Raw genomic sequence first — 13,277 nt, forward strand, 5'->3', positions numbered from 1 at the left:
AAACATAAAGAGGTAAACATGAATGAATAATTATGAGGGACTAAACAAGAATAAACTGCTTACACTCTAATAAGGGAAGATGATTATCCCTTCAGAACCCTGTCAATCATCAGGAATCAAGGGAGTCTAATTAGACAAGGCTAAGGAATGGTTCTGTTATATCTTAATGATCTTAAGAGGAGAACGTTAGGGGAAAGGAAGTGTAATACATTGGGGAGGGAGGGAAGAAAAGGAATTTTAGGGAAAATTATCAGGGTAGATCCCTATACAAATAAGGAGGAGAGAGTAGTAGAAGCAATTGAAACTTCAACCTCATTCACATCTGAATGGGTCAAAGGTCTCTCCACCCCTAAGCAGTTCTGGGCATCTATCATTTGACTTTGTTTAAAGGAGTAAATGGTTTAAAGGAAACTGATTTCCTGGCTAATGGAAACAAATATATTCCTATAGGATAAAGAACGGATTAAAAATTCATAAAGAGACATTTCAGTTATTGTACATTAGTAGGAATATTTTCATTCATTAAACAAATTACTCAATTCCTATATATCATGTGCAAGGCACAGTTCAGGGAATATAAAGATGTACAGAGACACATTCTCTGACTTCACAGAAAATTCTTGCTGTACTTTGATCAGAGCATGCCCACTACTGGTAGAACTTCATGCATAGAATCTGTTCTTCCACTCAACACTTTTAAACCATCAAATGATGTCCAAAGTGTACTTGGAGGAACCCAAAAGAATAGCTAGCTGTAGATCCTTGAAAATTTTCATTTTTTCTTCCTGCAACCATAATTGTTTTACTATTTTCGAATCATATAATTCAATAAAGTGATTACAAGAGAATTTGTTGGGAAATATGCTGTTGCCTACTTGTGCCCACCATTCCATTCCATTCCAAAATATTTATTAAGCACCTAGTTCCAGTTGCCAGGGATACAAAGACAAAAGTGGAAAAATTCCTGCCCTTAAGATCTTACATTCCATTAGATCTCTCCATTGTTCTTTGAGTCATTTGTGATTTTGACTCTTCAGAGATTATGATGTTCTAAGAATCACAACTATACACAGCCCTGGGAAAACATTGGTGGGTAGAAAAAAAAGATTGGCTTTTATCCTGGAGAGCAGGTTGGGATTGTTGAAAGCAATGAACTATTTCACAAATAGAATCCAGAACATTTTGTCATCGTACTAAATTCCACACCCAACTCACCGTCCAACTGCAGTAATTTTTCGAAATAGATGAATTGCTATATTAGTTCAATGGACTAATTATCCAATTGTATGTTGCATTTTGGCCAACTGACATTTTTCACACATTTGTTGTTGCTGTTTTTCTGTGTGGATATAAGGTTGGTATCTTTTCAATAATCACGGATCTCATTGAGCATATCGTGAAATGCTCTGACACAGTCAATATAGCCATTCGCAAACCACAACATCTCTAGGACTTCTATCTATAGAAGATATTCTTAACCTTTTTTTGGGATCATGGACCCCCTTGGAAGTTTGGTGAAGCCTATGGATTCCTTCTAAGAATTTTTAAATGTTCTAAATACATAAAGTAAAATGCATAAGATTACAAAGGAAAATAACTATATTGAAATATAATCATCCAAATAAGTTTTTAAAAAAAGTTCAGGGAACCCACGGTAAGAACACCTGAGAGGGGCGGAGCCAAGATGGCGGAGTAGAAAGACGCACATACACATAGCTCCGAACCCACAACCCACAGAACGGCTAGAGGGGAGTAACTCACGGCGAATTCTGCACCCAGAGGCCACGGAATATTGGAGAGAGAGAGATTTCTGTTCTGGAGAGACCTGTAAACCTCTCGCGGGGGGTCCTTCGCGCTATGGACTGGGCGCCGGGACTGGGAGCTGAGTGCAGCCCTGCAGCGGCCGCGACACCGTGAGGAAAAGATCCGAGCGGGCTATGGGGACGGGATCTCCAGTGGCCACACGGGTCCCTCCACCCACAGAGGGACCTGAAAACCTCTCGCAAAAGGTCCGTCGTGCTACAGACGCGGAGCCCAGCCCAGACCTGCGGCGGCCGCGGCTCCAAGAGGTACAGATCCGAGCAGGCTTCAGGGACGGGATCTCCAGCGGCGGCACAAGCCCCTCCACCCACAGGTGACGGGGGTCGGTGAGAGAGTCTCTTTGGCGGGTCGAGAGGGGAGTGGGGTGTCCCCATGGCTCGGGCCCCCCCGGAAGATAGAAGCTGAGAGGCGGCTGCAGACAGGGGCTCCCCAAGCGGGCGGGAGCCTGGATCCATTGTTGAAGGTCTGTGCATAAACCCCCCGAGGGAACGGTGCCTGAGAGGCGGCCCTGCCCCTGCCCCTGCCCCAACCTGACCATCTGAACTTAATTCTCACACTGAATAGCAGCCCTGCCCCTGCCAAAAGCCCTAAGGCGGGAAGCAGCATTTGAATCCCAGTCCCCAAACGCTAGCTGGGAGGATCAGGAGGTGAGGTGGGTGTGGGTGGCTGGGGAGAATGCCCAGAAAAGGGAAAAGAAATAAAACTATTGAAGGGTACTTTCTCGGAGAAAAGACACTTCCTCCCTTCCTTTCTGATGAGGAAGAACAATGCTTACCATCAGGCAAAGACACAGAAATCAAGGATTCTGTATCCCAGCCCACCCAATGGGCCCAGGCCATGGAAGAACTCAAAAAGAATTTTGAAAGTCAAGTTGGAGAGGTGGAGGAAAAACTGGGAAGAGAAATGAGAGGGATGAAAGAGAAGCATGAAAGGCAGATCAGCTCCCTGCTAAAGGAGAACCAAAAAAATGTTGAAGAAATTAACACCTTGAAAACTAGCCTAACTCAATTGGCAAAAGAGGTTCAAAAAGCCAATGAGGAGAGGAGTGCTTTCAAAAGCAGAATTAGCCAAATGGAAAAGGAGATTCAAAAGCTCACTGAAGAAAATAGATCTTTCAAAACTGGAATGGTACAGATGAATGCTAATGACTTTATGAGAAAGACAGATATCACAGAACATAGCGAGAAGATTCGAAAAATGGAAGATAATGTGAAATATCTTATTGGAAAAACAACTGACCTGGAAAATAGAATCAGGAGAGACAATGTAAAAATTCTGGGACTACCTGAAAACCATGATCAAAAGAAGAGCCTAGACATCATCTTCCATGAAATTATCAAGGAAAACTGCCCTGAGATTCTAGAACCAGAGGGCAAAACAAATATTCAACGAATCCGCAGAACACCGCATGAAAGAGATCCAAAAAGAGAAACTCCTAGGAACATTGTGGCCAAATTCCAGAATTCCCAGGTGAAAGAGAAAATATTGCAAGCAGCTAGAAAGAAACAATTCAAGTATTGTGGAAATACAATCAGGATAACACAAGATCTAGCACCCTCTACATTAAGGGATCGAAGGGCATGGAATAGGATATTCCAGAAGTCAAAGGAACTAGGACTAAAACCAAGAATCACCTACCCAGCAAAACTGAGTATAATACTTCAGGAGAAAAAATGGTCTTTCAATGAAATAGAGGATTTTCAAATTTTCTTGATGAAAAGACCAGAGCTGGAAAGAAAATTTGACTTTCTAACACAAGAATGAAGAGAACCATGAAAAGGTGAACAGCAAAGAGAAGTCATAAGGGACTTACTAAAGTTGAACTGTTTACATTCCTACATGGAAAGACAATATTTGTAACTCTTGAAACATTTCAGTATCTGGGTACTGGGTGGGAGTACATACACACACATGCACACACGCACACATACACAGAGACAGAGTGCACAGAGTGATTTGAAGAGGATGGGATCATATCTTAAAAAAAAAAATGAAATCAAGCAGTGAGAGAGAAATATTGGGAGGAGAAAGGGAGAAGTTGAATGGGGCAAATTATCTCTCATAAAAGAGGCAAGCAAAAGACTCATTAGTGGAGGGATAAAGAGGGGAGGCAAGAAAAAAACATGAGGTCTACTCTCATCACATTCCACTAAAGGAAAGAATAAAATGCACACTCATTTTGATAGGAAAACCTATCTCATAATACAGGAGAGTGGGGGACAGGGGCACAAGCAGGGTGGGGGGGAGAATAGAAGGGAGGGCATGGGGAGGAGAATGCAATCCGAGGCCGACACTCATGGGGAGGGAAAGGATCATAAGAGAATAGAAGTAATGGGGGACAGGATAGGATGGAGGGAAATATAGTTAGTCCTATACAACACAACTAGTATGGAAATCATTTGCAAAACTACACAGATTTGGCCTATATTGAATTGCTTGTCTTCCAAGGGGAAGGGGTGGAGAGGGAGGGAGCTAAAGAAGTTGGAACTCAAAGTGTTAGGATCAACTGTAATGTTCTTACCACTGGGAAATAAGAAATACAGGTTAAGGGGTTAAGAAAGCTATCTGGCCCTACAGGACAAAAGAGAAGACGGAGACAAGGGCAGGGAGGGAGGATAGAGGAGAGAGCAGATTGGTCACAGGGGCAAGTAGAATGCTTGGGTATGGGGGGGGCTGGAGGGGATAAAAGGGGAGAAAATTTGTAACCCAAAATTTTGTGAAAATAAATGTTAAAAGTTAAATAAAAAAATTAAAAAAAAAAAAAAAGAACACCTGAGAGAAAATCCTTCTTCCATTCGGACTCATGACATACTTCATGGAAGTGTCACACGTCTTTGACAAGCACCTACCTCTTTTCTAATGAATCACTTGACAATAGTTAGAGGGTTAATGAGAATTTTTTTATATTGTATTTATCAAGATATGATATGTGATCAATATATGCACGAAAAATTTATTGTTGGAAGACAGTCTTTAAAGTTGCATTTTGTTCTACTAAGACAAGTGCTTCTTTTATAATTCTCAAACAATTAACGTACTATAAACTTGTGTCCTCCATATGGAAAGGACAAATGAGAGTAATCTGTTCTAATGTCCATGAAAGGGGCTAAAGTAGGCACTGTGGAGTGCTTAGAACTTGGTCATAAAAACAAGATGCCAAGGTCATCCATTGCATCCTGGCAATCAACAGCTGTGTTGACTTCTCGCTTGCCACTGGACTTTAATGACTTTGGAAGAGAGAGTGAACCTGATAACTCTGCGTAACTCTGCCTCACTTAAAATCAGTTCCTAAGTGGTTCTCTTCAAAAACAAAGGATGAAGAACAACTTCTCTGTTCACTGTATAACCATAAAGTTAAGGATGCTGTAAAAAAATAATTTGCAGAAGCCTACTTATTCCCTTTTTATGTTTTCATCTAAGATACTCTTTCTACATATATAGAACATTCTCATGTAGATTTTATAAGATCAGAAAGTAGGCATCAGTAATTATTGACATATTCTTCCCTGATCACCTTTTGAGGGACAATAATATCATCCATTATTGCTCCCTTCTTTTTATCTACCTTTTCCTTGGATATCTTATAAAATGACCCTTTACTACTAGCCATGGGTACAGATTTTCTTGCTACTTACTTGATATAATCCAGCCACTTTTTACCACTTTATTTTCTTAAGTTCTATTTCACTTTCTTTCTATAATACATGAGGGAGTGAGATAATAGAGACTAAATGTGGTGGTACCATTGTCTTTAAAGATGACAACTGATTGCTACAGAAATGCTGACAAGGGGGTGGAGCCAAGATGGCGGAGTAGAAAGACGCACATACACATAGCTCCGAACCCACAACCCACAGAACGGCTAGAGGGGACCAACTCACGGTGAATTCTGCACCCAGAGGCCATGGAATATTGGAGCGAGGGAGATTTCTGTTCCAGAGAGACCTGCAAACCTCTCACGGGGGGTCCTTCGCGCTGCGGACTGGGTGCCGGGACTGGGAGCAGAGGGCAGCCCTGCAGCGGCCGCGACACCGTGAGGAAAAGATCCGAGCGGGCTATGGGGATGGGATCTCCAGAGGCCACACGGGTCCCTCCACCCACAGAGGAACCTGAAAACCTCTCGCAAAAGGTCCGTCGCGCTGCAGACGTGGAGCCCAGCCCAGACCTGCGGCGGCCGCGGCTCCAAGAGGTACAGATCCGAGCAGGCTTCAGGGACGGGATCTCCAGTGGCGGCATAAGCCCCTCCACCCACAGGTGACGGGGGTCGGTGAGAGAGTCTCTTTGGCGGGTCGAGAGGGGAGTGGGGTGCCCCCATAACTCAGGCCCCCTCGGGAGGCAGAAGCTGAGAGGCAGCGGCAGACCAGGGCTCCCCAAGCAGGCAGGAGCCTGGATGCATTGTTGAAGGTCTGTACATAAACCCCCCGAGGGAACTGAGCCTGAGAGGCAGCCCTGCCCCGATCTGACCACCTGAACTTAATTCTCACACTGAATAGCAGCCCTGCCCCCGCCCAAAGCCCTGAGGCTGGAAGCAGCATTTGAATCTCAGTCCCCAAACGCTGGCTGGGAGGACCAGGAGGCGAGGTGGGTGTGAGGAGAATATTCAGAGGTCAAGTCACTGGCTGGGGAGAATGCCCAGAAAAGGGAAAAGAAATAAAACTATTGAAGGTACTTTCTTGGAGAACAGACATTTCCTCCCTTCCTTTCTGATGAGGAAGAACAATGCTTACCATCAGGCAAAGACACAGAAATCAAGGATTCTGTGTCCCAGCCCACCCAATGGGCTCAGGCCATGGAAGAGCTCAAAAAGAATTTTGAAAATCAAGTTAGAGAGGTGGAGGAAAAACTGGGAAGAGAAATGAGAGGGATGAAAGAGAAGCATGAAAAGCAGATCAGCTCCCTGCTAAAGGAGAACCAAAAAAATGTTGAAGAAATTAACACCTTGAAAACTAGCCTAACTCAACTGGCAAAAGAGGTTCAAAAAGCCAATGAGGAGAAGAATGCTTTCAAAAGCAGAATTAGCCAAATGGAAAAGGAGATTCAAAAGCTCACTGAAGAAAATAGTTCTTTCAAAACTAGAATGGCACAGATGGACGCTAAGGACTTTGTGAGAAAGACAGATATCACAGAACATAGCGAGAAGATTCGAAAAATGGAAGATAATGTGAAATATCTTATTGGAAAAACAACTGACCTGGAAAATAGAATCAGGAGAGACAATGTAAAAATTCTGGGACTACCTGAAAACCATGATCAAAAGAAGAGCCTAGACATCATCTTCCATGAAATTATCAAGGAAAACTGCCCTGAGATTCTAGAAGCAGAGGGCAAAATAAATATTCAAGGAATCCGCAGAACACCGCATGAAAGAGATCCAAAAAGAGAAACTCCTAGGAACATTGTGGCCAAATTCCAGAATTCCCAGGTGAAAGAGAAAATATTGCAAGCAGCTAGAAAGAAACAATTCAAGTATTGTGGAAATACAATCAGGATAACACAAGATCTAGCACCCTCTACATTAAGGGGTCGAAGGGAATGGAATAGGATATTCCAGAAGTCAAAGGAACTAGGACTAAAACCAAGAATCACCTACCCAGCAAAACTGAGTATAATACTTCAGGAGAAAAAATGGTCTTTCAATGAAATAGAGGATTTTCAAATTTTCTTGATGAAAAGACCAGAGCTGAAAAGAAAATTTGACTTTCTAACACAAGAATGAAGAGAACCAGGAAAAGGTGAACAGCAAAGAGAAGTCATAAGGGACTTACTAAAGTTGAACTGTTTACATTCCTACATGGAAAGACAATATTTGTAACTCTTGAAACATTTCAGTATCTGGGTACTGGGTGGGAGTACACACACACACATGCACACACGCACACACATACATAGAGACAGAGTGCACAGAGTGAATTGAAGAGGATGGGATCATATCTTAAAAAAAAAATGAAATCAAGCAGTGAGAGAGAAATATTGGGAGGAGAAAGGGAGAAATTGAATGGGCAAATTATCTCTCATAAAAGAGGCAAGCAAAAGATTCATTAGTGGAGGGATAAAGAGGGGAGGCAAGAAAAAAACATGAGGTCTACTCTCATCACATTCCACTAAAGGAAAGAATAAAATGCACACTCATTTTGATAGGAAAACCTATCTCACAATACAGGAGAGTGGAGGACAAGGGCACAAGCAGGGTGGGGGGGAGAATAGAGGGGAGGGCATGGGGAGGAGAATGCAATCCGAGGCCGACACTCATGGGGAGGGAAAGGATCATAAGAGAATAGAAGTAATGGGGGACAGGATAGGATGGAGGGAAATATAGTTAGTCCTATACAACACAACTAGTATGGAAATCATTTGCAAAACTACACAGATTTGGCCTATATTGAATTGCTTGTCTTCCAAGGGGAAGGGGTGGAGAGGGAGGGAGCTAAAGAAGTTGAAACTCAAAGTGTTAGGATCAACTGTAATGTTCTTACCACTGGGAAATAAGAAATACAGGTTAAGGGGTTAAGAAAGCTATCTGGCCCTACAGGACAAAAGAGAAGACGGAGACAAGGGCAGGGAGGGAGGATAGAGGAGAGAGCAGATTGGTCACAGGGGCAAGTAGAATGCTTGGGTATGGGGGGGGGGGGGGTGGAGGGGATAAAAGGGGAGAAAATTTGTAACCCAAAATTTTGTGAAAATAAATGTTAAAAAAAAAAAAGAAATGCTGACAAATTGGTTCCATTTCCTAATATATTTGTGGTCCTCCTCCCAAGTTCCTCTATGAATTCTCTTGGGATGATGTGGCTTAGTTGGGTCTCATGATAAGCTTTCCATAATCTTTTCACTTCCACTGCTTTTTACTTTTCATCTGTTAGACAATAATGCTTGTACTCTTCTACCAACTTCCTCCTTTAAAAAAAATTGTATTCCAAAGGAGTGTTGCCTTTGCCACCATATTATCTTTTTCTGTTGTCTTCTGCTACTTCCCTTATTTCTTTTTTGGCATCAATACTTCATTTGAGTAATTACTCTAATTAGTTGATGGTCTGATTGCAGTCAGAAAGCTTATTCTGTCTACAGATTTTGTTTCACCTTTAAAAAAGAAAAAATGAACAACTTACCCACCCTACCACCCCCCCTTCAAAATTAGATAACACAGTGACAACGGTCTGGGAGGGAAAAATTTTATATAGATCTTATTGTTCAGTTGACAAAGGCACTAGAGTAGTTTGCCATTTTCTTCTTCCAGCTCATTTTGCAGATGAGGAAACTGAGACAAGCAGGACTAAATGACTCGTCCAGGGTCACACAGTTAGTACCTGAGATCAGATTTGAACTCAGGAAGATAAGCATTCCTGACTCCATCCCTAGCACTCTATATCTATACCTGCTCAAACAGATCTTAGGATATTGATTTTAGAGAGCACTGATCTAATGGTAGCCCTTTAAGTATTCTGATTTACGGAACTGGATCATAAGATTTAAAATCAAATAAAATCTTAGCGATCTTGTTCCAATCCCTTCATTTCAAAGATGAGGAAACTGAGAGCCCCAAGAGCTAAAAGTTGAAGATCATAAAAGCAGCCAACTGGAGAGCCAGACTCTGAACTCTGGTCTTCTGACTTCAAAACACATTATAATGTTTACTGCAACTCCATGAAACCAAAAGTTTAAGAGTTTTTAAAAGGAAGAAAACACTAATCTGAAGTCATTTTCATATTAAAAACTCTAGGGTCTGGTGGGAGATTGCCAGGAGCTCCCTCATCACACTGAGTACTTGCACATAGCAGGTAGTATATGAATGTTTACTGAATTAAAAGCTGACAGTACAAAAGACTCATAATGGAAACTGCTATCCACATCCAGAAAAAGAACCATGGCATCTGAATGCAGATTGAAGCATGCGATTTGCTCTCTTTTTATTTATTCTTTCTTGTGGCTCTTCCCTTTGGCTCTAATTCTTTACAACATGACTACTGGGAAAATATATTTAATATGAATATATGTAGAGTCTATATCAGATTGCACACCATCTTAGGGAAGGGGTGGGGAGGGAGGAGGAGAAAATTGAGAACTCAAAATCTTATGGAAGTGAATGTTGAAAATTAAAAATAAATTAATTAATAAAAATGTCATGAACAAAAAAGAACTGACAGTGAATGATACTGTATTTTACTGGTAGATTCTGCTACATCTTCAAACCATTATTATGAACAAAAGTATCTTTGAGCTTAAATGTCTGAAGTGAGCAATATTTATGTGTACAAAGCACACAAGTATTTTTAGAAAGATACAATAAACACACAGGAGCACTCTCAAGTTGGAAGACTTTGTCTAAGGTTTTAATGTCTCAGAAAACATGAAAAATCACCAGCCCAAAGTAGGAATGATTCCAAATTCTCACTTCTATATTTCTGTGATATCCTCTTTGAACAATTCTTTACATATTTGGATCCTTAATTCTCTTCCATTTACACTATGAATGCAAAATGTCTTTCCAAATACAAGAACATACACATCTCAGATGACATTATTGGCTGAATTTGCTCCTTCCCATTCTTGATTCTTGGTGAGGAAACCAAAGGAATGTAATAAAGGAAGATACCTACTCTCTGTACTATTCTGCTTGAAGTCGGTTAACATTAATACTGTGCCACCACAGCTGATCTTGATTTAAAATTTTGATCCTTATTTAAAATTCTTTGAAAGATCAGAACTATATATGGTTCTCACTCTCCATTTTCTTTTTAAAAGATGAATAATTTAATTTAGTTTTACAGAATTCTTAAACTTCTCATTGAAATAATTTTTAAATTTCACAAGAGTGGAAATCTTAACATATATGTATCTTTAAGCTTTAATATAGATTGCAAATATGATTAAAAATCAATCTATAAGCAATATTTAAAGGAAAACTGAATTTTCTTAGTGTTTATATATATTTTAATCTTATTCATCATAGAACTAACACCATTTTTGTCAATGATTTGAAATATGAATATTCTGTGAAGTATGATATAATTATTCTAGGATGGATATATTTGCCTATATAAATTGTTTGGATTATTAACAACCTCACTTATTACAATTTTAAAGTACACAAATACCTTGTAAAGACCCTAAGGTGTGCTACTAGAAAACATGATGATGGTTTGCAGCAGGGGGCCATGGCAATAACATAAATTTGTTGATTTTCATTGTATGTGTAGAAAGGGCTAAACCAGGGGTGGGGAACCTGCAGGCCTGAAGTCATATGTGGCTCTCTAGATCCTCAAGTGTAGCCCTCTGACTGAGTCCAAGCTGCGTAGACAAATTGCCTTAATAAAAGGATTTGTTCTGTAAATTTTGGACTCCGTCAAAAAGGCTGCACCCGAGGACTTAGAAAGCTACATGGGGCCTCGAGGTTGTAGATTTCCCCACTCCAGGATTAAACTAAGAGACAGAATCTTTCCTAATAGTAATTAGCGTGCCAATAATAAGCATCCTCTCATGGTCATATTGCAGCAGTCCAAAGAATACATTCACAACAGAATGGAATAAGAAACAGCATTACAAATTTTCCCATGAGCTTTTTCAATCAATTTTACTTAGTCTGTACATCAATAAATAGACAGGGAAATCCTATTATTGAGCATGCGCTGAAATGTGGTTATTTCCCTTCACATATGAATAATCCGGGGATGATAGGATTGTGGTTATCACCTGAGATAAAGGTGTGATTCTTTGAACTAATCTTTAGTAATATTAACTGCAAAAGTCAGAGAAGAAGGAAGGGGAGCAAAAAACAAGAATTAATAGCAGGTAAACAGTAATTAGAGCAATACATACATGGATGCCTTCTGTCTTCCTTTCAAATGCAGCTGGCATGATATAGTTCAGGATTGAGAGCTGGTCCAGGGTATCCTCCAGAACTGCAGAAATCCTCAGCACATCCAGGAGAGGGAGGGTATCGATCACTTCCTGGATGACTGGTAACTCTGCAGGTGGGAATGTGGCTTCAGGTTCATCAGGCTCAAGAACACCAGGGGGAGCTCCTGTCACTGCTAGCACTTGAGGATGCAAAATCTTTGAAGAGGAGTAGCTTGTCCCCTCCTCCTCCTCTTCCTCCTCTTCCTGCTCCTCTCTAACAGGAATAAGAAAAGTACAGGAGTTAGTCTGAGTAAGGCTTGAAGTAACACTTATGTTGAAAATCTCTTAATTGGTACAAACAGAAATGTTTTAAAATTCCCCAAACGTTAGACTTGGTCTAGACTCTAAAGCCAGGCAGGATGAAACTCAAATTTGACCTAAATGGGGACCATGTTAGCTATTGATTTATATGAAGAAGAAAACCTAATTTATTGTGAGCTGGAGGACCCTGTAAGGCTTTGTTTGCATATCCTAGAGCAATATTGGGAACAACTCTAATAACAAACCCTACTTGGAAATGCAAACTTTACTTGTTTAAAAAATGAATTTTATTTATAAATTTTGTATCCTTTCTCCTCCACTATCTTAAAAAGCTATCCTTTATGACAAAAGATTAAAAAGATATCAAGAAATTTCTTCATTTTTCTTAGGGGTTTTTTGGATCTATATTTTTTTTTTACAACATGACTAACATGGAAATATGTTTTGCATGACTACAAATATATAACCAATTCCAAATTGCTTCTTCTCTCAATGAGGAAGGTGGGAAGAGAATATGGAACTCAAAATTTAAACAAACAAATGTTAAAAATTGTTTTTTCCATGTAGTTGGGGGAAAATACTAAATGATTTAGGAAAAAAGCTTTAAAATCAGTCAAATCAATCAACAAATTGAAAAAATTTGACAATATGTGCAATATTCCATGCCCATGGACCCTTCCCCCGACCTTTGCAAAAGAGTCGGGGGAAAAAAAACATCTTACTTTTTAAGACAGGTATTTAAGTCCATGGTACTTATACGTCTTTGTCTCTGTCTTACTATGGATTTGAGCCAAAGTGCAAAAACTTTATGCTCTGCTATCAAAAGCAATCTGTTAAGTATATGTACGGGTGGTGCAAAAATGCTTATCAATGTATTATATAAAAGCATCTACAAGATTTTAAAACTTGGAATTTGAACTTACGCCTTTATTACCGAGATATACTTAGTGTTTTCCATTGGGGCTTCAACACTTCATAAAAATGTAACCACCTGAAACAGAAAAGTAAAATTAGGTTTGGTTTACTAGAGGGATGAAAGGAGTTTAACATTACTCTTGGCCATTCAGGAAGATATTATGGTATCATCAAAAAAGCTTCAGCTTCCCCCCTGAATTAACATATTGTTTTCCTATTTTCTCTCTTTTTACATGATATAGTAAAATTTCAGAACTGAAAGAATAACGAAAACTGTTTGGTCTGCTAACAATTCAACCTAATAAACAACAAGGATAAAAGCAAATCAAAATATTCTGTAGTTTCTTTTGAAATACTGATTTTGTTGTTTAGATGGGTTGTTATGAAGT

At 40.0% G+C, this 13,277-nt stretch overlaps 1 protein-coding gene across 2 annotated transcripts in view; it reads right to left on the minus strand.

Annotated features, from left to right (window-relative positions):
• Nucleotides 1-13,277, minus strand: part of IQCG (IQ motif containing G) — a 76,164-nt gene that overhangs the window by 58,346 nt on the left and 4,541 nt on the right. For both annotated transcript variants that reach the window (XM_072613727.1, XM_072613728.1), the window contains exons 2-3: nucleotides 12,897-12,964; nucleotides 11,632-11,926 (exon numbers count right to left, since the gene is read on the minus strand). In XM_072613727.1, coding sequence (XP_072469828.1) covers nucleotides 11,632-11,926; nucleotides 12,897-12,931 — 330 coding nt within the window. In that variant the 5' untranslated portion in view covers nucleotides 12,932-12,964. The remainder of the gene's footprint in view (nucleotides 1-11,631; nucleotides 11,927-12,896; nucleotides 12,965-13,277) is intronic.

This window comes from Notamacropus eugenii, chromosome 5 (assembly GCF_028372415.1).
Source record: "Notamacropus eugenii isolate mMacEug1 chromosome 5, mMacEug1.pri_v2, whole genome shotgun sequence".
Taxonomy (NCBI): Eukaryota; Metazoa; Chordata; class Mammalia; order Diprotodontia; family Macropodidae; genus Notamacropus; species Notamacropus eugenii.